This window comes from Amblyomma maculatum, chromosome 3, assembly GCF_055883805.1.
Source record: "Amblyomma maculatum isolate TAMU_Amacu chromosome 3, ASM5588380v1, whole genome shotgun sequence".
Lineage (NCBI taxonomy): Eukaryota > Metazoa > Arthropoda > Arachnida > Ixodida > Ixodidae > Amblyomma > Amblyomma maculatum.
The window spans coordinates 113,695,842-113,717,274 of record NC_139346.1 but is presented as its reverse complement, the minus strand read 5'-3'; the positions used below and the strand labels follow the sequence as shown (position 1 = coordinate 113,717,274).

Sequence of the window (21,433 nt, the reverse complement as noted above, 5' to 3'; positions counted from 1 at the left end):
AGAACTGTGTTAGAAGTGCGTCCTTAAAGGCCAAACGTTTTGTGCACTACACATTATCGGGAAGAGTGTGTTGCAAATTTCTCAAGACGGCTACACTATGGTAAGGCCAGCAGAAATCTCATTTCAATCGGGCGCCCATCTTATTATAGGTCAGAAGGTAATTATTAGAAAGCATGCTCCCGCTGACTAATGAAGGCTATACATTTGATTTCCGATATCTGCAAGCACCTGCATCACAATTACACCGAAGCATATGTAATTATTTTTTAACTTTGTTTAGGCCAGCTGGTTAAAGTATAGGGTATTCTCAGCTGTTTATAAGGTGCGTTTTTTAAAGAGAACTTTTGCTGGTGTGTGCTATAAGCAGATAAGTGTAATATGCGTTTTTGTTTCTCTTTCGCAGTGTTGTTATGCGAAATTTAACATGAAACGGCGGCAGTAATGACTTCTATGATTGCGAAACCTGTGGGCCTTTAACAGGCTCCAAGAATTTGTCATATAGCGATAGGAAATGCCAAAATATGGCTAGAACCGCCTCCGCTTGCCCGCCGAAACTTCAACCAGTTACCTTCTTGCCATTTGCCACTTTGTTTAGTGTCTACTGCATGTGTTCTGTTCACGTCCTCGCTCTACTGTGCACGGCACTCGAGTATAACGACGCCCTTACAAGGCAATCATCAAAGAGGGGATTGTGAGTGTGAAGACAATGTCTTTGCAGACGATGTCTCAGCAGACATCGGTGAAGTTTCGATAGTGCGTCCGAAGATTATCCTTTGAAGGATTTGAGCAGAAGATAGTGCATAGCGTTGGCACTTCTTTCTATCAATTCAAGCCGCGTGTGGAGTGCTTTCACAGCCTTGACGCATTTCGCGATGGCTATGCAAGCGTGTTTAGTACGGTCACATCGTTTTGTCTAGAGAATCTTAGGTGCGCTGTATAAAACTTTTGTCCTATATACCAAACAATGCGGCGCCTATGTATCTTGTATTATCAACCTTTCGCAATCGCGCTAGTACAGTGATTTCTCTTTTAATACATAACACGCTCTTTTACTCCTGCTCGACTGTGGCTAGGCTAAATGGTAGTTTTTATTTTTTTGGGCCACGTAAAAATTTGATTATGTGAAATTGCATTTATTTTCGTTTTAAGTTACGTTGATTTTTTATGCGCCGTGCTGCGGTCGGATATATTGTTGAGTTTGGTTTCTTGCACTACCACATAAATTTCTCTTACCTCGAGCAGTGGCCGCCTCGCCATCAGGATGGGCCAACTTTTGCATTCCTGTCGGAGATATTCCGACTGGCATTGACACTCGTTGTCCGAGCAACGTCACATCAGTGTTTATAGCGGCAACATTCCGTAGAACACGTGGCAGGAGTTTCAACCTGATGTGCGAAAAACAAAGCCTACTTCTTGGCTCAATGTGAGAAAGAGAAATCTGCTGAGTTTGGTAATGGCAGCTCTTAAATATTAGACAGGCTACTTCAGGACTGAAAGCAATTGCGACAATGATAATAGGACTAGGATCCAACACAACAGGTAATTTAAAGCGGTGTCTCATACAGACAGCAGTTGGTAGTTAAATTTGTTAGTCGGACTTTCCTTTGGTGTTTCAAAAATAAACTTTCCCAGAGGATAAAATCTATCATTACCACGTTAGCAAGAATGTTGCAGAAACACTACTGAGTGGTTTTTGTTTTTTTTTTCTAGTGGGGAGAAAAACTAAAATGAAAGACAGATGCGCACGAGTTTACTCGGGGCTACTATGCACTGCAATTATGCCATTTGTTGCATACTGGTATAAGCCACTCAGAAAACAAATTACAAACGGAATGGTTATCTTTATGATTCTGTCGCAATTTGCTGCAATAATTTCAAGAGAGTTATTTCTTTATCTGAATCAAAATGAAGGTCCATGAGCATACACGTTTCATCGAATAGATGCGATCGAATAGATGCGAGCGCCAATACCATTAAATACTTGGTCAGGTTGGTGACCAAAGGCTTTGCAAATAAAATGATAAAGCGAAGTTGGTCGGAAGTGATAATTATTTTGTTTATAGGGGAGCTGCTTTGCAGATGATCTTGTTAGGCTGTCAGGTATTAAAACGACTTTCAATTGTACATGATCGAAGATTAAAGGCGTGAAGAAGAACCCAACTACTCCTTTAGTATGCTTTCAGATTCGTAGTTCATATTTATATTAATGTATATATATATATATATTGATTTTGTATCCTACTTTGTAGTTTGTGTAACACTAAAAAGTACGCAGTAGCAGTAGGTGAGAAGTGATCGCGCGTAAAAAAGCCGCCAAAGCATATTAAAGCACTTTCGCAGTTTACATACCTCTTATACGCATTCAGATTTTCGGACAGAGTGAGCAGTTGGTCGGCGCCGTCTTGGAAGTAGGTTTTTATCTTCGGAGGTAACATAGCACAGGCACGCCGCTCGATGTCATCGATGGTCACTACCATTTCACTCGCATGCTCACTCATAGAGGCCGCTCTTGCTGCAGATTCAGAGTTACCTTCTAATTCGTGCATCAGATGCGTGCCCCATGCCTCTGGGAACTGTTCTGTGTGCTGGTTTCCGTTGACGGAATTCATGATGTCTGCCCTGTGTCGATTTCAGTTGGACCCTTAAAAACCTGCAAAGGTTTTACACTTGTTTCGTGCACGGTAGACGGACTCAGTCCTACAGATCATTGCCGCAGCTGAAATGAGGTGAAAATGCCTTCTCATAAAAATCCGCAAGACAGGCAGATTTGAAATGGTCTTCAAAGAGGTTTTAACGTCATTTGCAGTGGAAACATTGAATAAAGCACTTTTTAGTTCCTTTGCTGAAATCATTATTGAATGCCGGCTGATACAGCATGTAGTTAAGTTAGTGGGCTGCATTTGGTTAAAACCACGGGGCCTTAAAAGTTTTACCTTAATCCAACAATTCGATATAGGATTCTTCACAAGAATGTTCCATGTGCGTTCTTCAAAAAGGAAAACTAGGTTGCGTACAAGCACGCGTCGCACTGGGTTCCAGTCGCTTACAGAGCATCAGATACATGAACTCTGCCCCCAGCTGCATGTCCTGTCTCGGAAAGCAGCTGCTGTTGACGCACGTTTCCTCTAGAATAAATAATACTTTAGAAAACCTGCGAGATACTGCCACGTGTGACACTGATAAGAAAAAAACCGGGTTTCGAAAAGGGTTTCTCTGACATTGGCATTTGCTGTGACAATTGATCAAAACTCAAAATGCGCGAGGTTAATAACAGGGGACACTGCACATAACATACCTCATAACGAGAAAATACATCACAAATCCCTATTAATATAGAGAAAAGTCTTTCTTTTCATACGGCACGAATTAAAACACATGTTGCACGAATGTCTCACAAGCGAAGTCTAGAGCGAAAGCTTATAAAATGTGTTTTCTATTGCGCTCATAGAGAAAGAAGTGCTACTACGATGGCGGCCGATAGAAATGTTTTGCGGTTAACCCAAAACGTTTTCCGCAGCTTAGCTCAACTATATACTCGCAGTATTATACTAGACGTTTGCCCGTACATGCTTTTGGGACGCGGAGTTAAAAAAAACAGCGCGAAAAAAATTTATTGAAACCGCGCAGAATGACCGCTGAAAAAGAACGATACGCGCATTTCTGCTGTGTTACCACCTTCAATTTTGTCATGTAATCTGTTTACGGTCCGTAGTTTCTGCCTTTACGACATGCCGTTTTCGCGACTAACCAAGGGGGATGTTAGAAATGCGCTTACTTAGGAGAAACACGTCAGAACCGCGGCTGGAAAGCTAAATAGAAGAAATCACCTCGCGGTTTCAAAACAAGGAGAAAGGATGCCACATTCAAAATCTGCTGAAGAAATCGCGGATGCTTGACGTAATTTCATGTTTGTCATCATGGCGAGGTTCCAGTAGCTTAACGTCGCAACTCTCAACACGTGCGGTCTTCGGTCTAGGCAGAAGCAGGTAGAGCTGCTCCGGCTGATTTCGGCAGTCAGGTAGACAAAGTAAATGTTGCAGGTAAATTGAAAGGGAACTGGACATGGAGGTAGCTTTGCGAGCAGTTTTAACAGATTACCAAGTCTGTGTATCTCACTCGTTGGGCCTTTCGGCGGATTGATTTCTGTTCCTTATATAGAGACTCCGTCATCATGATTTATGAATAGGGTTTGCGCAGAAGGGCGTCTTATCTGTCGTGACGTTCGGCTATATGGCGATTCGTGGCGATTTATCAGTGTGTATGCTTTTAATATTAGGATGCAGCGACGAGTTTTTAGTTTAAGCGATATTGCACATTTCCTAAACTGCAACTGATATTTGGTATTCATGGGTTACTTCAACACCAGTTTCGAAACTCCACTTCAAAAAGTGACCGGATTTCGCACGCAATTTTCGGGTGTCTATCAGTTGTCGCGCCATCTGGAAGCTCTAAATAGATGCTTTTTGCTATTGCCGCCATTGCCTTTTGGAAATCAAATATTTCTCTCCTCTTTTCCGTCTTGAATAACTATACGGCTGTTATCTTAATAATGTTTGCCACTGCAAGTCTTCAACTAATTTTATTTTCCATAATGGCTGTGTATTTTTAAACAATCAGAAAGTTTGAAATTTGGACGCAGTTTCTTCTAATGGCCGCTGGTGCCGCCACCATTCCTAAAAACCCGAACTTTAACCAATCAAAACCGCCGATTTTTGATACATGGGCTCTATGGGAAGTTTCGCAACTGGTAGTATTGAGGAGCTCTGACTTCAACTGCGTCTTTGACCCACATGACAGTACAGGGGTTAGCCATAAAGCCGAGGCGGTCAATGGTATTTTATCAACTACTACTGCAGACACAAGATCAATCGGTGCATCCACCTTCACATCTATTTGAAAATCCTCAAATTCACGTCTAGATCGCATTTTTCACTCCGCAGATCTGCTTAACTGGTAAATTTTATGCGAAGTGAAGCTCATTTTTTTCTCTGCTCTTTCCATGGCCATCGCGATGATTAGCGAAAGTCCCGCCCGAAGTTTCAGCCGCAGTGGGCTCTATGGAAGCTTAACGCTTTGTTTCTACACGAGGAGTAGTTTGCGTGGTGGGTCAGGAGAGCTTCGGATTTTTGCTTCACCAACACTGTCACAATATTTGCAGCTTGGGAAATGTTTTTCTTCAGAGATAAGAATTTATTGGGAACAAGTTAGGAGCTACAGTGACATCGGTATGTACAGGCGAGGACGCCAAAGTCAAACGACTGTCCCGGAACCCTCGCAAAAAGAACGCTGTTCGTGGTGTAGCTATTGAGATAGGTTAAGTTATGTCTTACTTAAAATAGACAGAAGAAAAATGGCTTCTGCAGAGCGTTTATGATTTGGAAGAACTTGAATGCGAGGCGCATGGCCTGCACAGAGGGGTATTCGCAGCAGTAAAGTGCCACCGTCTAAAGTTCAATGCCCAGCGCTTTCGGGCTGCCGGTGGGACGTCCCGCTATAATCTTACTATGCCTTCTTTCAAGGAATAAACCAAGGCCATAAATCTCCATTACTCTTAGCGGGATTACAAACCGAAAGTGACTGTTTGCCGCTGTCTAAACACTGGGGCCAGATGGCTTTTTGAAGCAAATATCGCAAATCGCTTCTGTCTGTTTGATTCCCTGTTCAACTCCAAATTTTTTAAATGTCCGATTTACGCCACAGTTTTTCCACAAAAAGGCATATTGCGTTGTCGAACAAAAAGTCGATTAAAGAAATAATTCTGATGGTTAGACAGCTATATGTCTGTCACGCGTTTTAATGTTGAGTGCAAGAGTTTCGCTAAAGGCCTCACAAATCGGCTGCAGCTTTCAAAGCCTACTTTGACTAGAACTCACCCGACAGATCGCTTGAGGGGTCAGTCAGTGTAATATAATCTACATTTTACGAGTACGGGTTTTTTGTTGGTTGGTTGGTTTGTGGGGTTTAACGTCCCAAAGCAACTCAGGCTATGAGAGACACCGTAGTGGAGGACTCCGGAAATTTCGACCACCTGGGGTTCTTTAACGTGCACTGACATCGCACAGCACACGGGCACCTTGTTCTTCGCCTCCATAGAAAAGCGGCAACCAAGGCCGGGATTCGATCCCGTGTCCTTGGGAACAGTAGTCGAGCGCCCTAACCACTGCGCCACCCCGGCTGGGCTCCATGATGATAGTATGACAAGCCAAAGATGCGTACGTGGGCCCGGGAGGAGGCCTGCTTTGTTGCAGTTATGTTCTGATTTTTACTAGAATTACTGCTGCCCACGCTTGTTCTTTCGAAGCTTTCCTTGGCTGCCGACTTTAGGTCTAGCTAGCGATGGAACTATCTTGTCGCCGTAATCTATGACGGTGGCGAACTCGGCGTCGGAATCCCGCTCGGTGATCATGTGCACGATCACGGCGTCTAAATCGTTCAGTTGACGTTGAGTCAGTTGTAAACGCTCGATAGTTATCTCTACTTCCTCGGCAGTTGGTGCGGCAGACTTCATCAAAGCGTCCGCCACACCAACCAGGTTCGTTGCTAGCGTTCGCAGATCTTTCCTTTTCCTCTTCGAGGACTACATGTCGTTTGAATCGATCTTGCTGGTCGGTTGATGTCGTTTCCGGATTTCGGCCCGGCACACTTGACTGTCATAGTTGTCTCTCACAACAATCCCCAATCAATTCCTTTGTAAAACAAGGGCGCCCGCTATCCCCTGTCTTGTTCTCTCATACTTGGAGCCACTTTGCAAAAGTGCTATAAGCACCAGCGCAGTCAGTGATTTTATTATAATGGGCCAAAAACTGAATATGTTAACTGTCGCTGATGGCCTGGCGTTTTTCGGCTTTGACAAGTCAAGCACTGATGAAGTTATTCGTTTAAAAAGTCCCTTGGAGGAGTGTCAGGCGCTCAGAACAATGGCTCTAAGAGTTGTCTCTTCCTTGGTACTCGGGTACTTACCTCTGCTGATTATGCCGGTGAGGTAAAACTATATAGGTTATTCAGGCACCTTGGAATCGTCTAGAGTGTCAGAAGCACAGAGCGTCTGACTAGAAAGAGCATGTGTCAACCTTGTTCCGATACGGTCAAACTTTGGTTCCTCACGATCTTGCTAATTTTAAGCCAGCAATCCCCCCTAATCTTTTTTTTTTTTGTTCTGTAAAATCTATCATGCTGTCCAAATATTTCACTGCGCCTTACTAACTGTAGTTTTTCCGCAGAGTGTTTGCAACTTTGATGTGCAACTCTTCTTTTGAATCTTTGAGATGTGATAATATTTTATGCTCCGTAACCGCTGGCGGCCTTGGTCTAGTCCACTTGCTTATCCAAAAGATATTTTTGTGCTTCACGTTTTTTTTTTCGTGCCAATTTCCCACCCGATAGTAAGTGAATTTTTGCAAACTGGGTTCTCGTTTCACGGAATCCTATTCTATTATCTAAACTTTCAGATCGTTCATTTTGTAAGGGTATAATGCACAAAAATCATTTGTCTGTTCGATTTCTGCTTGCTCATTCCTGCACGGAGCTTCTGTTTTCAGTGTCGAGTGCTTTTGTACAAGGAATATATTTCCATCCCCTTTACTTCACCCATGTACCGCTCGGTCTATCTGGGCAATTGTTTTATCGGAAGATGATTCGCTTCTTTGCTACAAAATGCCTCTCTATCTGTGTACGAAGACTTTCATTTACAAGATACATTCTGACATTCTGCCTGTTAAAACTTGGTTTAATTTTTTGTCTGCACAAAATAGCGCCTTTTTGATTCTCTAAAATCCATTGAGGACTGTTTCATCGATTATGAACACACAATACCATTCTGACATATTACGCAGGCATTGAAAAATAGGCTTATTTTTATTAGGCGTATGCTAATTCGACATTGAATTGTTGATGATACCTCACTGCACTGCCATTTTTTGATGAACCGTTAGACTTATAGTAATTGCATTGCAATGTTTCTTGAAAGAGCGCATGAAGCGGCAACATCTTGAATCTGCTTTGTTCTTTAAAGGCAATGTCAGTGAATAATTCTGCATTTAAGAAACTTGCATGCAAAGCCCAAGTTCGAACATGAGTGCCACTCACTCTATAGTATTGTGCTCTGCATTACCTCCTGTGTGAAGATTTCTAACTTCTTGTCTCCTATTTCTCTTCGTGTTGATATGAGTTCGTTTTCGTAATAGTGGATGCTTATTCATGTGCATAAAACATTCTTCTAGTATGATAAATACTACGTTTACGAAATACCTTGGGGCTTATATTGCGTGCCCTTATGTCAAGTTGAAGGCCTGTGTTGAATCGTCATGGACGAGAAGTTTGTTTATTAAACGACTTTTATTTTCTGGATTACGCATTTCAGAGAAACTTGCTCGTCATATTTGATTTCATTAAGACACTCCTCCAATTTTTGAGCTTTGTTTGGATATTGGGTGGCTTCAGGTTCCAGTGAGGTGACAGGATTCTGCCGCCATGATCCAGTCAATCAATAAGTATTTTATCCCAATCGCTGCAGAATTATAGGGAGGGCGCCTAATCTTGAGCAGAATGAGCCATTTATGCTATCATGCAATATCGTGTTACTGATCGTGCAGTGTCGCAGTTAAATGAGTTAATATGGTGACAGGAGCTACCGCTATAGGTGCAGCGGAAAGGTTGGGAACAAGAACGGTTTAGGGATTGCTGGGCTATGTGGCCATATACTCTCACACTGAACACTTATAAGCACTTATGTCTTAGATCACAACTCTTAGGCTGCTGTCGTTGGCCTCAGCGGCGTTGTCACCTGCATCTTCGTCAGCGTAACCAGTGGACAGTTTTTCGGTGGCTAAGTGGCGGCCGTATCACAGGTAGCACTGGGCAGGTTAAGGTGCAAAATTATGGCCGACTTGTCGCAACACGCCGTGGTCATCCGGAGCATATAGGTCTCGGAACGCTAGCAAAGGTAACTTTGGGTTCATGAGGGTCTCTAACGCTGTCACGACCTACAATCTTTTTTTCCTGATTGCAAGGAAGGAAAGTTTTTTAGTTTCAGAATGTTGGTAATACAGAATGTTTGCACTCGAGGCAGGACAAAAAGAGACGCCTTGTCCTCCAGCTAGGGCCCTGACCTCAAAGCGCTGCGGAGAAGCAGTGACAGGGGCGACAGTAGCACTTTCACAAAGAGAAACAAAAGCAACGTACATAACTTAAATATAAACTAAATATATATAAAAAACATAAATACATTTTCGATTCAGAAGGATTTCTGTAGTTGGGCTACAGAACAGGCTAAAAGGATAAATTGTGAGAACAGTGAACAGCAAGGCTCTTATTAGAAAAAAAAAGGGAGCAATGAGACAGCAAAAATAAGAAAAGGCGTGTAGTACAAATCAAACATACAGTGATATGAAGGTAGCATTCTCATGCTGGAATATAAAACTGTTTTAGTGTCCGTGCTATATCAATGAATGAGGGTGTGTATTACAAACCAGCATAATTTGATAGTCCAAAATTCTACCTTTAGAATTGATACCAGGGCAGACCGGGGCTCCTCTGGTGTGCGACCGACGCCACGGGATGGCCGGCTAGAGCGGGCCTTCTCCGTGGCATCTGTGCGTCTCTGTGTGGCGTCTGTTCTCTGTGTGCATCTGTGTTTGGGTATTTGCGTTTGCGTTTGTGGTATGTGCTTGCGTGCAGACGGCGCGGCCGTTGCTGACGTCTCCCTTTGAACGGTCCGAACTAGGGAGGTGGTCTGTGGGCTGGCGTCGCACGGACGCACAGTGATGTCGGCTGTAGAAAAGCGCTGCTCCCGAAAGGACAGCCGATCCTCCCTAAATCCCCCCCAGCCGTGTCAGCGAGGAGTTTTCTGGGAATTCAACGGGAGTTTGCGGCAATGGTGACGCCGAAAAACGTCGGAAGAGGAGGACCCGGAGAGGGAGGGAGAAGCTCCGAGGAGTCCGAGCGACGCGGCAAACGGGAGACTGGTTTCAGGTGCCTTGTCGAGGGGCCGCACCCTGACAGAGGAGAAATTGTGCTGTAATGTGCAAATAGCTGTAAATAAATTCTGTATTTTATAATTAGAGTGAAATGTCCATGTAATCGGGAGAAGATAGAAATTGAAAAAAAAAAAACAACAACAACACAAGAAGAAAAATGAGCCTGATATTTAACTGTGGTGTTATCACTGTTTTGCAGTCTTTCACAGGGTCACCAGTTTAAAGATACAGAATCGAAGTTGCACAATTAAACCCTTCGCTGCAGTGTTTACGGCGGCTCCGCGAAATGTTAAAATGGCAACTCTTAGGAGTTAAACCGGCAGCTCTCATCCAATTCGTTTCAACCCGAGGCCGTTGAGCATCCAAAACAAGCCTTCCTTGATACGGCAAAATGGTGGCTAATGGTTCCGTAAGAATCTCAAAAATCCCTTCGGACTTTCCCGTTGTTCTTGTGCCTAAGAAATATTGCACAGCATGCTTGTGTGTCGAAAATCGGCGGCTGAACGCTGTAACAGTAGAGACTCGCACCCTTTTCCGTTAATCGACCCTGTATGCATAAGCATGGATCAGCAAAGCTGCTCACTAGTCAGTCCGGACTGTAGCAGGAGGTTTCTGCAAATACCGAGCGACCATAGTGATATCGAAAACAAAAACGCATTCACTTGCCATCGGCGATAATTGGGGTTTGACTGACTGCGTTTAGGTTTAAGCAATTCACCTGCAGCATTTAAGCGAGTTATGGATATCGTGGTTGAGACGAAAAATTCAACTGTGAAATGACTTACATGGACGATATTGTGGCGTTTGCGGAAAGCCTAGATGAACATCTGGTGCATCTCACCACTCTATTGAAACGAATTCAGGACGCAGGTAATACAATTATTCTGGCCAAAGAGCAGCTGGTGTGACGCAAAATCAACCTGCTTGGTTTCAAAGTTCAACAGAGCACAGGCCAGCTAGACAAGGATAAACTATTCGCAATTTTGAAGCTACTACAACCAACGAACGTCAAAAGCCTGGAGCAGTGTTTGGACATTCTAGACTCCTACCACCAATTTATTCGAAACTGCGCCCGCATGGAAATAAATACCTCTTCATTAGCTCATTCGTAAAGGTGCCTATTAGGCCCGAGCCGATACGGAACAGGAATCGTTTCTGGAAGTGTCAACGGCTATCACCGGTAGTGCTCGTCTGGGCTCCTGGACTTAAATAAGCCCTTCCCAGTGGTAACTGATGTGAGCGATAAGGGGATTGATATAAATGTAAAACAGCGCGACCAACATTACACAAGAACGTGAAAGACACGGGACTTACTTGCCCAAATGAACATTCTGCTTAGCCAATGGGATCGGCGCCGTTTTGCCTCAGGAACACCAAGGGAAACTTCGCCTTTTGGTAGTTGCAAGCCGTCCTATCCCATCACCAGAGAAAATCTACGCTGCAATAGAGAAAGAGGGCTTGGCGATTGTATTTGCGGCACACGAAATCGATATACTCGTAAATTTGGATAAGGCTCAGTTTACGATTCAGACGAACCATCAGGCACTCTCGCGGAAGTCAAAGCTGCATAACCCAGCCGGCCGTCTAGCCCGCTGGGCATTGGATCTTAAAATGCACAATTACAGGGTGGAACAATAAAAAAAAGCAACTTCAACAAGACAGTCGACGCCTTGTCCAGAGTATGTTACCTCACCGCACCGCAATTCCGGCTAGTAGCAGTCGCTGCAGATGTCTAGGGTTCATTGTTCCCCGTCAACGCTTCTCGACACTCAGCCTTGTGATTACAAATGTCACGAGGTATGAACAAACCTGGACAGAACCAACCCCGGAGGAAGTACTGCACGTGCTGACAGCTACGTCAGCAATTTAGAAGTGGAAGACGCGATTCACCATTCCACATTGCCATTATAAAGAGGCTCCGCTGGCACTTTTTAGTGGATTCTAGTAAAAACGTCCTTGAAAAAAAAGTCCCTGGAACAAATGTCCCCAGAAGCAACCTCCCCGCAGAAAACTGTGCCTATTTGCGAAGCAGGAATAAAGTCCCCAAGCGCGGACTGTAGTCTTTGCGCTATGAGACGTAGACTACGTTTTCCCGTGGCGAGCTTCAAAAATTAATGATGTATGCTACAGTGCTTCCCCCGGTCCTCTCGAAAGTGACCAAACATTGTACTTACGCGGGCTCTCATAACAACAAATGATGGCAGCGGTAATAGTGACAGCGCCTTGCAAGGGAAAGGCGAGCTGACCATCACTACCGGAACTGCAACAGGGATTCTACACCATCATAGGAACAGTTGAACCTTGCCACCGCAAAGATTTGCAGGTAGTTCTAGTGACTCAATTTGCTTTGAGCGGTTCCCCGAGTATACCGCTCTCTGGTCCTTGTGTATCCTTCTCAGGGGGCATTATTACAAAGCTAGTTAGACCTGTCTTAATGATTGCTTTACGAGCTTAGGAGCAGGGTACCACGCAGTGTATAACGAGCCACATGACTCTTTCACTTTTCTTTTCCGCAGTGCTTGCAAACATCTCCGGCGCCAAGTTGACGCAGGTTGCATATTACGATTGCACTTCATTCAAAGCTAAGAAAGAATGATATAAAATGTGTATTTTTGCTCATATTAGTTCCAAAAGAAATGATTCTTAAGGTCAATGTTTGCCTTGGGGACGTGTTTTCCTAGTTGACGCTTCCTCAGGGGCCGGGGTCGTATTTTCCACGGATCATTTTACCGGGGTCGTTTTTACATATACCCCTTTTCAACGTTCTTCGTTGAAACATGTCTCGCGGGGCACTGTAAAGACAAGAAAATTTGCGAAAAATTGAGTCGTGACACGACGTGGCCCCGCATGAGAAAAAATGTCCTCACATGCTTTCGAAGTTGTATTACATGCCAGACAGCAAAGCGGTGGGGAACGAACCCCCCGGGCATTAGGGAACTATTAGAGAGTCGATACCCATGGAAAATTGTTGCCTGCGATGTAATACGTCCCTATCCTAGATCAGTGAAAGGAAATCGGTACTTGTTAGTTGCCACTGATCATTTTCAAAATGGGTAGAAATATGCCCGGTGTGTAAGTTGAACATAAAGGTAGTCCGAGATAAGCTACTAGAAACATTCACCCGGTTAGGCTTCACAGTGTTTCTGATCATTTACAATGCGGCGTTTTTTACAGCAGGATATTTTCTGACAATTGCAAAGCGTGCAAACACAAAAAGACTACGCCCTACGTCCCTCAAGCACACCGTGGCCCCTGGCTAATACGTGGTTGTGGCTTTCACGGAGCGTCACAGAGGCTGGATTCACGTGGACAGGAGAAGGTCTAAGCCAGGACTACGGTAAATCGGTCACGGGTTTTACTCCGGTAGCTGTTTTCTTCGGTCGTGAGCTCTAGGTTCCTAATGCGCTTGCCATTGCACATGCCTCTGAATTACAGGTTCCCTTTTTTTTTTCAGGTTCACCCAGGGTGTTTCCAGTCGTCTGGCAGAAAACCTAAAGGAGGCCAGCGAGAATTGGGCGCCTCCCACCTGGAGCGTAGTAGTCAATACAGCAAGCCCAGGCGTCTTCTGCAGTAAAAGGTTGTTGATACAGTTGATACAGCAAAACGATTTGTCACCTCTCACTTCTCGACGGTCGGACCATTTCGTAGTAATAAGCCACCAATTGCACGACGGTTGCATACTTCGTTTTCGGCAGGGTGGTCGAAAGATCGCACCAGTCAACGTCGCCGACCTCAGAAACTACCACGCGCGGTAGGAAAATACGTAGAGCTACTAGATCTACCAGATGTTAACCAGGTTGACCATTGTATGACGGGAATTTCCCCCGCCGGACGGTTGCCTTTATGCGCGCAACGCTTAAGCAGCAGGAGCATAAATTTTGTGCTCCTCCCATCCTTTCAGTCATTGATAGACGCCTCGGGAGGGGTCCCGTCTTGATGGGTTGAGGGGTGTGGCTCCACGGCTAATTTTCATGTTTCTAACCGCGCGCTTTTTTCTATTTGTATTAGTGCTTGCCCGGGCAGCAGGAGTGCGCGGCTCATGGACTAACTGCCAACAGTGGGTAGGGGCCGATATGTTAGGCGTGGAAGGAGGGTAGGTAAGTGCTTTGGAAGCAAGGCTCGAGGCTTTTGCCCAGCGGGAGCACTGCAAGCGGAAGGTGCGCTGCCGGCGAGCGCCATGGCTCAGTTGGATGTGCACGGACGATGAAATGGAAACATGCCTACACGAGCATGAAAGCAGTGCCTGCAGAGATAGCTTAGGCGGCTTTGCTTGAGTTCCTACCAAGCGAGGAGCAGTGTTTCTTTATCGCCATTAAAGCTTCGGCGATTTTGCGCCCCCCGATTCGCGCAACAACATTTTTCTTGCCGCGTTGAAATCCTGACATCCCCTCTGCTTCAGTCTTCGTATTGCATTGTCGTGCGTCTTGACCGCATGTGTGGCGTGGTGCCAAGGCGTGGCGCCCAGTATTGGTGCTTTGCTGAGTTGCTTTTCGTTTATCCGGAATAAACCACTGTTTTCAGACAGACAGAATTTGTCACTCCTCGGGCAAGACTATTATGGCTCGCAAACACGTTCTCCAGAAGGCGCGGCCTTCAGTTTTTAGGAATAAGAATAGGAATGAGAAAACAATAAATTGGTATATATAATGTTTTAGCCTGATCTTGTTAAATTCGCCTTCTAAAAATAAGCTGACTCGATCTTTCCGAAGATTTAAGATGAGTGAACCAACTATTATTTACTGCCCGTGCTAAGTATATAATAGCAGCCAGTAGGATCGCCCACGTTATCGTGTGCTGTATAGAGAACCTTAATGAGTTAAAGTTCAAGTTCAATTTTATTTACATCATCACAGATGTGAGTAGGAGTGGGTAAAAAAGTGATCCCAGATCACTTGAGGAGCTCTCGGACCCCGCGTTACATGGCGTACAGCAGGGAAACAAGATAGTGCATTTCAATTAAAACAAAATCAATTTTAAAAAATTAAAATCCTTTACACAACACTCTTTCACACACATACTATATACATACAGAATATTTTGAGATGGATTTTTTATGATTTCATGTCAAAGCGGCTTGAGGAGGAGGAGGAAGAACATTTATTTCCACCGAATATGGCGCGGCAGCCACCTACGGGTCCACACGCAGTCGTCCGGGGAGGCAGTCTGTCGCACCGCGGCCAGAGGACACCCGGCCCCGTCTAGGAGAAGAGGTCTTCAGCCTCGGCCGCCAGGCGGACGGCGAATCGCTGTGTTTTTTCGTCGGATCTTCTTAGCGTGGTCTCCCATTCATCGCCAGTTTTGATCGCGTTACGTCCTGGGGCACGAACGCATCTCCATATTATGTGATCGAATGTTGCCATGTGGCCGCAAAATTTACAAATTTCGGTTTCTGCACCGTTCCTTTTCCGCCCTCTGGCACCCTTCCAACTCTTCCACAGGGGCGAAAAGAAATTTCGAGCTTGGAGTCTTCTCCAGTCGTACGATTCCTTTTTACTCAGGGATCTAACCGGTGCCGGATATATTCTCCGGTCTTTCTTCAGGTTGTCGGTTACATCACTAAAGGTACCAATACGTTCTTTGGTTTTAGATGTTGTGGAGGCGCCCGCAGCACCCCGAGGTAGCGAGGGGCGGGCGAGCATGTGGGCAGCCTCGTTGCTCGCGAGACCGCGGCGTGTGCTGAGGTCCAGATTATGGTCACGCTTTCGGCGAGAGACGACTCGTTCAGAATTTTTGCAGCACGATTGCTGACTCTACCCTTGCTAAAATTCCTAACTGCCGCTTTGCTATCGCTGATGACGTGTTTCACGCCTGGTCATGCAATGGCAATGGCTATTGCAATCTCCTCCGCCTCTACCGGTGGTAGATCTTGGTTTCTTTCGATTCCTATGGCGATCCCGGTGTCTAATAGGGCGATCGAGGTTACGTCGCCTTCTTTCCCGATCGCTGCATCGGTGTAGGCGACCGATCCCGGCGGGAGTTTGCCCAATTTGTTAGCGAGGTGCTTAGCTCTGCTTTTCCTCCTCCCCTAGTCGTGTACGGGGTACATGTTATTCGGTATGGGCGAGACGTATAGATTTCTCGATCTATGCTTTCTCTGACACTTTCGCCTTCCCCGGGCGCTAGTAGGTTTACCGAGTCGAGGATTTGCCTACCCTGACCGCCGCAGCTAGCTCTTTCCACTCATTATGCAACCCCATTTTCTCTAGAATGTCGTTAGAAGTAGTTATGGGGAGTTCTAGAGCGCACTTCGTGCATCTTCTAATTATGGTGTTTAATTCGCGTTCTTCGATCTTGTTGATATTAAGGAATGGAGTAGCTTAGCGCATTCTGCTCATGACAAAAGCTTGTACGGGTCGGAGTCTAATAGCCTCCGTGAGACCACTCCTTCTGTTGGACGTCTTCTTAAATACTCTGACTACGAGCTCCGCCTGATCTTTTAATTTCTTAATCAGGCTTTTGTCACTACCCCTGCGGTTGATAATCATACCTAATATTCTAATTTCATCTACTTTCGGGACTTCGTTCCCGTTGACTTTAATTTTGATATCTGGAGTTATCTTCCCACTATTGCTGGTCATTACCAAGACCTCCGATTTTTCTGGCGAACCGCATAGACCTACGTCCTCTGCGTGTTTGCTTATTATATCCGCTGCCTCTTGGAGCCTGGATGTGATGTACGAGTCGTTCCCTTCGCACATCCAGACGGTAACATCTCCGCGTAGATACTTAGTTTTAAGTCATCGAGATGGCCAAGCTTACGGGGAAACTTCCTCATAACGATGTTAAAAAGGAAAGGTGAGAGCACAGCCCCCTGCGGAGTGCCTCTGTTACCCAGCGGGAACTACTCCGAACATAAGCCCTGAAAGCTGATGATCGCCGTCCTGTCTCGCAGGAATGGTCTAATGTAGTTGTAGGTTCTTTCGCCTACTCTTAGCTCAGCGAGCCCGTCGAGAATGGCGTCGTGGCTGACGTTGTTAAAAGCTTTCTTAAGATTTAAGCCTAGAATAGCTGTCGTATTTTTTTTCCTGAAGTCTCTGACTACATCGTTATGTAGTCTGAGCATGGCATCTTGCGTACAGAGGCCGGGCCTGTATCCGACCAATTAAGCCGGCCACGCAACATTCTCTTCGGTGTTTTTGGTTAGCCTCCTCTGTATGACTTTCTCGAGTAGTTTGCCTAGGCAGGATGTTAGTGATATTGGGTGGAGATTCTCCAAGCCCGGTGGTTTTCCCTGCTTGTGGGTTAGGGTGATCTCAGCCCTTTTCTACTCTTGGGGTGCTTGACCACTCTCCCACACTTACCTGATTTAAATATTTGTTTAGGACATTGATCGATTCGTCGTCCAGATTTGCGAGCATCTTGTTATTAACGAGGTCCGGCCCGGGGGCCAAGCGTCTTTTTAGGCCGTGCAGCTCCGCTCTGACTTCTGCCACTGTTATGGACGCGTCAAGCTCGCTGTTCGCCGGTCCGTTGTAATCTCTCTAATGCGCTGTGGCGGGGGGAGCTACGTACGTGGACTTGAGCTTGTCAATGAGGTGTTTGTCCGTACCCTTAAAGTTATACCTCGCCTTGACCTGTTCTATGCTGGCGGCCGTTTTGGACTTACTGGGGTCTATCAGGAACCTGAGCAGTTGCCAGGTCTTGGCCCCATTCATGGTGCCCTCCATCTCGTCGCATTTGTTATCCCAACGTTGCGACTCGAGTTTCCGGGCGTATTTTTCTATTTCGACGTTGTGTCTGGCTATCTCTCTCCTGAGATTGCGGTTCCACTTTTTCTTTTTGAGCTTCTTCGTTAGCTCTTCTTTCTTTTTGAACATGCCGAATAGCCTGCTATCCATCGCCTTCGGCAGAGCTTCGCCCTTAATTTCTTCGGTGGCCTAGTTTACATGGGTAATTAATTGGGTGGCCCAATTTTGAACGCACTCTATATCTCAAATTTCTTCCCGTTCTCTGATCTGTCTGAATTTATCCCAATCCACTTGGGTTTCCGTCCGATACACAGCGGGCTTAACGCTCACTTTCCTGCTTAGTGCTACCTCTAGCACGTAGTGGTCGCTACCTAGATTCTGATGCTTGTTCGTCCACTTGACTATGCTAGTTCTATGGCAGAGAGTCAAGTCCGGGTTTGTGTCCACTGACACACTGTTGCCCACCCTCGTCGGGCATCTAATGTCGTTAGCGATGTAGAGGTTTGACTCAGTGATATCTTCCAACAGCGTTTGACCCTTCGGGCTGCTAGTCGTGTAACCTCATTCTCGATGTCTGGCATTAAAATCGCCGGCTATTATTAGTGGGTTCTTACCAGCCAGGCTAATCGCTCTCTTAAATATCGGGCCAAACCTCGCCTTCGTGCAGCATATTTCGGCAGCATATTTCTACTCAATGTGTAAAGCGACTTGAAGTTTGCACGAACTGGTTTTTTCAATATCAATATTCATAGAGCCTAGTTTGTTTAGTAAATAGGGCACATTGAATCGCAGCATCTGGTTTCCATAACTAGTGCGGTAAAAAGAATAGTTTCCTGTATTTCGGAGATTATAAGCTGGTACTGTTGGTAAGAGACACTTTAAGTCTAGGAACACACGATTATTATATTTCATAGATCTTCTGTGTCTGATTGCTAAGAAATATCTGTACAAGCTATGAACGGGTATGATATGGTATTTTAAAAATAGTTGATCGGTTGGTTCGGGAGTGATTATGTAGACCTCGAGAACAGGTTGCCAGTCACACATTACATACAAGAAATAGTTTTTTACAGCACTACCACAATGTCGAAAGTCTTTTAATGGATTTGTTTACTGGACTGCTTTGGGCTACTTTCATCGTTTTTATTACTTCAAACACTAAAAACGGAAGGGATCATAGTCAGTGATGCAAAAAAAAAAAAAGACGGCCTTCATGTGTTTTAATTCAATGAAAAATAAAGTGAAAGATGCTCCTTGAGTTATGCGTCTAAAAATATATGCAGGATCGATTTTCTTCTCCATGTGGACAGGCATGAGTTTAGCCTGAAAGGAAATTTCTTAGTCAATGACAGCGTTAAAAGTCAGTCTTGAATGGCACTTTGGAAATAACCAGCGCTTGACTGACTGGAGAACAGTAATAATTTTCTCTTACAACTCTTCGTTGTGAAGGTATAAAATTCTGTGGCAGTTACTGATTTAGGCACTCACCGCGTTAATGCTGCATGCTATTCGTAAGGTCGATAACTCCTAATATGCGGTGTTTGGAGAAAAACAAAACGGCCGAAGGTTTTGCTTCTAAGCCCCGTAATGAAGCCGCTTGCTTGTCTCGAGGATTCAAAATCTCGTTGATGATAAACCTCGCCCTAATTCGTTAAGCTTTTTATCACTTAATTGCCTAGAAATCTTCATGAGCCGTATATATTTGATATAGGCTTTGCACTGTCTTGTTGCTCAAATTCTAGGTTACTATAGGTTATTATTCTACCACGATGAAGCCAGCACAGCCCATAAAATGCGATCCGCAGCATGTAATCAACAGGAATGAACAAACTATCGTTTGGACTTCATATCGTGATGTCTATGTGAGTAAAATTACATTGCAACATTTTCATCGAAATTTATCCTGACAAGTCACAAGGTGTACCACGGTGAACAACCCCAGTACTATTTTGCATGGTAATATGCAGCTTACCACTCTTAAATTCTAGTCCGGATAGTGCACTAAGGAGGTGGCCGTGATTAATACGACACCATCATTTTGATTTGATAGAGTTCATCATACGCTCACTAGTCCTAGTACTTAAGTGGTTCAGAATTTTCCCGCGAGTTTGCGAATTTTTCCACAGACATGCAATATCATGCAAGCCACTATTGATATATATTGATTCAATATGTTTACTGGGTTTTATTTATTGCGGATGCTTTCTGAGTGTGGACACGTATACGTAGGTTTCTATGCTTTTAACTGCCGGACAAACATCAATTATTCGACTAGGAACGACGAAGCGGCATACCTAGCCGGAGTGTCAGGGGCTTTCCGATTCTGCTGTACGCAATGGGATTGCCATTAGCCGCTTCTCAGTGTCTAGCAGCTCGTGTAAATCGTCGAACCACCTGACTCCGTAACAGTTTTGTTAAGGTTCTCCGAAGTGTTACGTTTCGGCGTGATTAACAGCCATGTGAAAGCACGTAGACTAGGCTGTTGCGTTTTCTTCAGTAGAACATATAAAATTTGAAAAGAAAATAGAACAATAGCACAGAAAAAAAAAATAGAAGCATATCCTAAACCATGGCTACGTTTCGTGGCACGTGCCGCGTTCCCTTGAAGACAACGAAAATAGAGAGGACTGTAGGACAAAGAAGGTAGATGCAATTTTCTGCCTCGAGAATTTCATCGAGGTCGAGTGTATTGTGCTGCTCAATACTGGCAAAGTATTTCTGTGCACTAAGACATTTCGGTTCCGTCTGCGTTGCAACGCTAAGTTCTTGAGTTGCGCGAACAAAGCAGCTGCTTCCAGAGAATGCGAAATAAGACTATTGTGACCACCACGTTCATTGAAGAAATATTCCAGAAACGGAAGTGGTGGGAATAATTGGCCTCTGCTCTCTGTAATTGACGCATATCGGAGGGAAAAATAAAAACGTGAATGAAGATATTACTGCGATTCTATTCAGCTGCGTAATATTGTCAGCCTGAGGGTGTTACATGGACAAAATGGGAGTGCATCTGGGCACTATAAGCGTTGCAAAACGCATGCAATATATGAAAAAAATATTTTTTCCCGAAGAACTTGCAGCACCGCCTTTGATTATCTCTGAAGAGATTCATGATGGCGAGGCAACAAGGAGAGATGGTAACTGTGGTTTCCAATTCCTGGACGTTTGAGGTATTGCGTCCGTTTTAAGTGCGAGGAGTATTGCTCCCACTACTGAACTGCTCCGGCATAAATAACGAGGAAAAAGGTAGTCAGCGCCATTAGCGGTGTGAAAAGGGCGGTAGGTTCTAGCGGGATGAAGTGTCAAAGTGAAGTTTAAAAATTGGAAACAACAAAACACATACATAACGACATTACCGAGTGAGACGTTTTGAATTGCAGAAAATCATTTATTACTGGCTACCCTATCTGGTTTATCGTTTTCAACATGTACGGTGAAAAAGATATGTGCTTTGGTTGAGTCACATCTTCAATGGCTTTCCTCTTCATAGTGCAATAAGAGCCCGTGAGAGGGTTACTCAACCGGTGTGGCAGCAGGAAAAGTAAACAAAAAAACAAAAACAACGTTTACAGAGGAATTGCGTTTTATGTGTATATTATCTTGATTGCTCGCAACGTTCCGCGGTAGCGAAGGGTACCACAGAGCACCGGCCCGTAGCTTGAAGTACGACTCCTCGTTCGGTTCGGACACCACCCAGAACGGTTAAAAAATGGAGGCTTGGCCATTATGCAGCAATGATTAAGCGCTGGTGAAATCTTGTTATGTGTCAGGCGT

General features: G+C 44.8%; 1 protein-coding gene across 1 annotated transcript in view; it reads right to left on the bottom strand.

Moving 5' to 3' along the window:
* LOC146195733 (2-Hydroxyacid oxidase 1-like) overlaps positions 1-2,609 on the bottom strand; it is a 46,796-nt gene extending 44,187 nt beyond the window's left edge. The window contains exons 1-2 of the mRNA XM_084596843.1: positions 2,350-2,609; positions 1,234-1,385 (exon numbers count right to left, since the gene is read on the bottom strand). Coding sequence (XP_084452969.1) covers positions 1,234-1,385; positions 2,350-2,609 — 412 coding nt within the window. The remainder of the gene's footprint in view (positions 1-1,233; positions 1,386-2,349) is intronic.
* Positions 2,610-21,433: the final 18,824 nt, after the last annotated feature.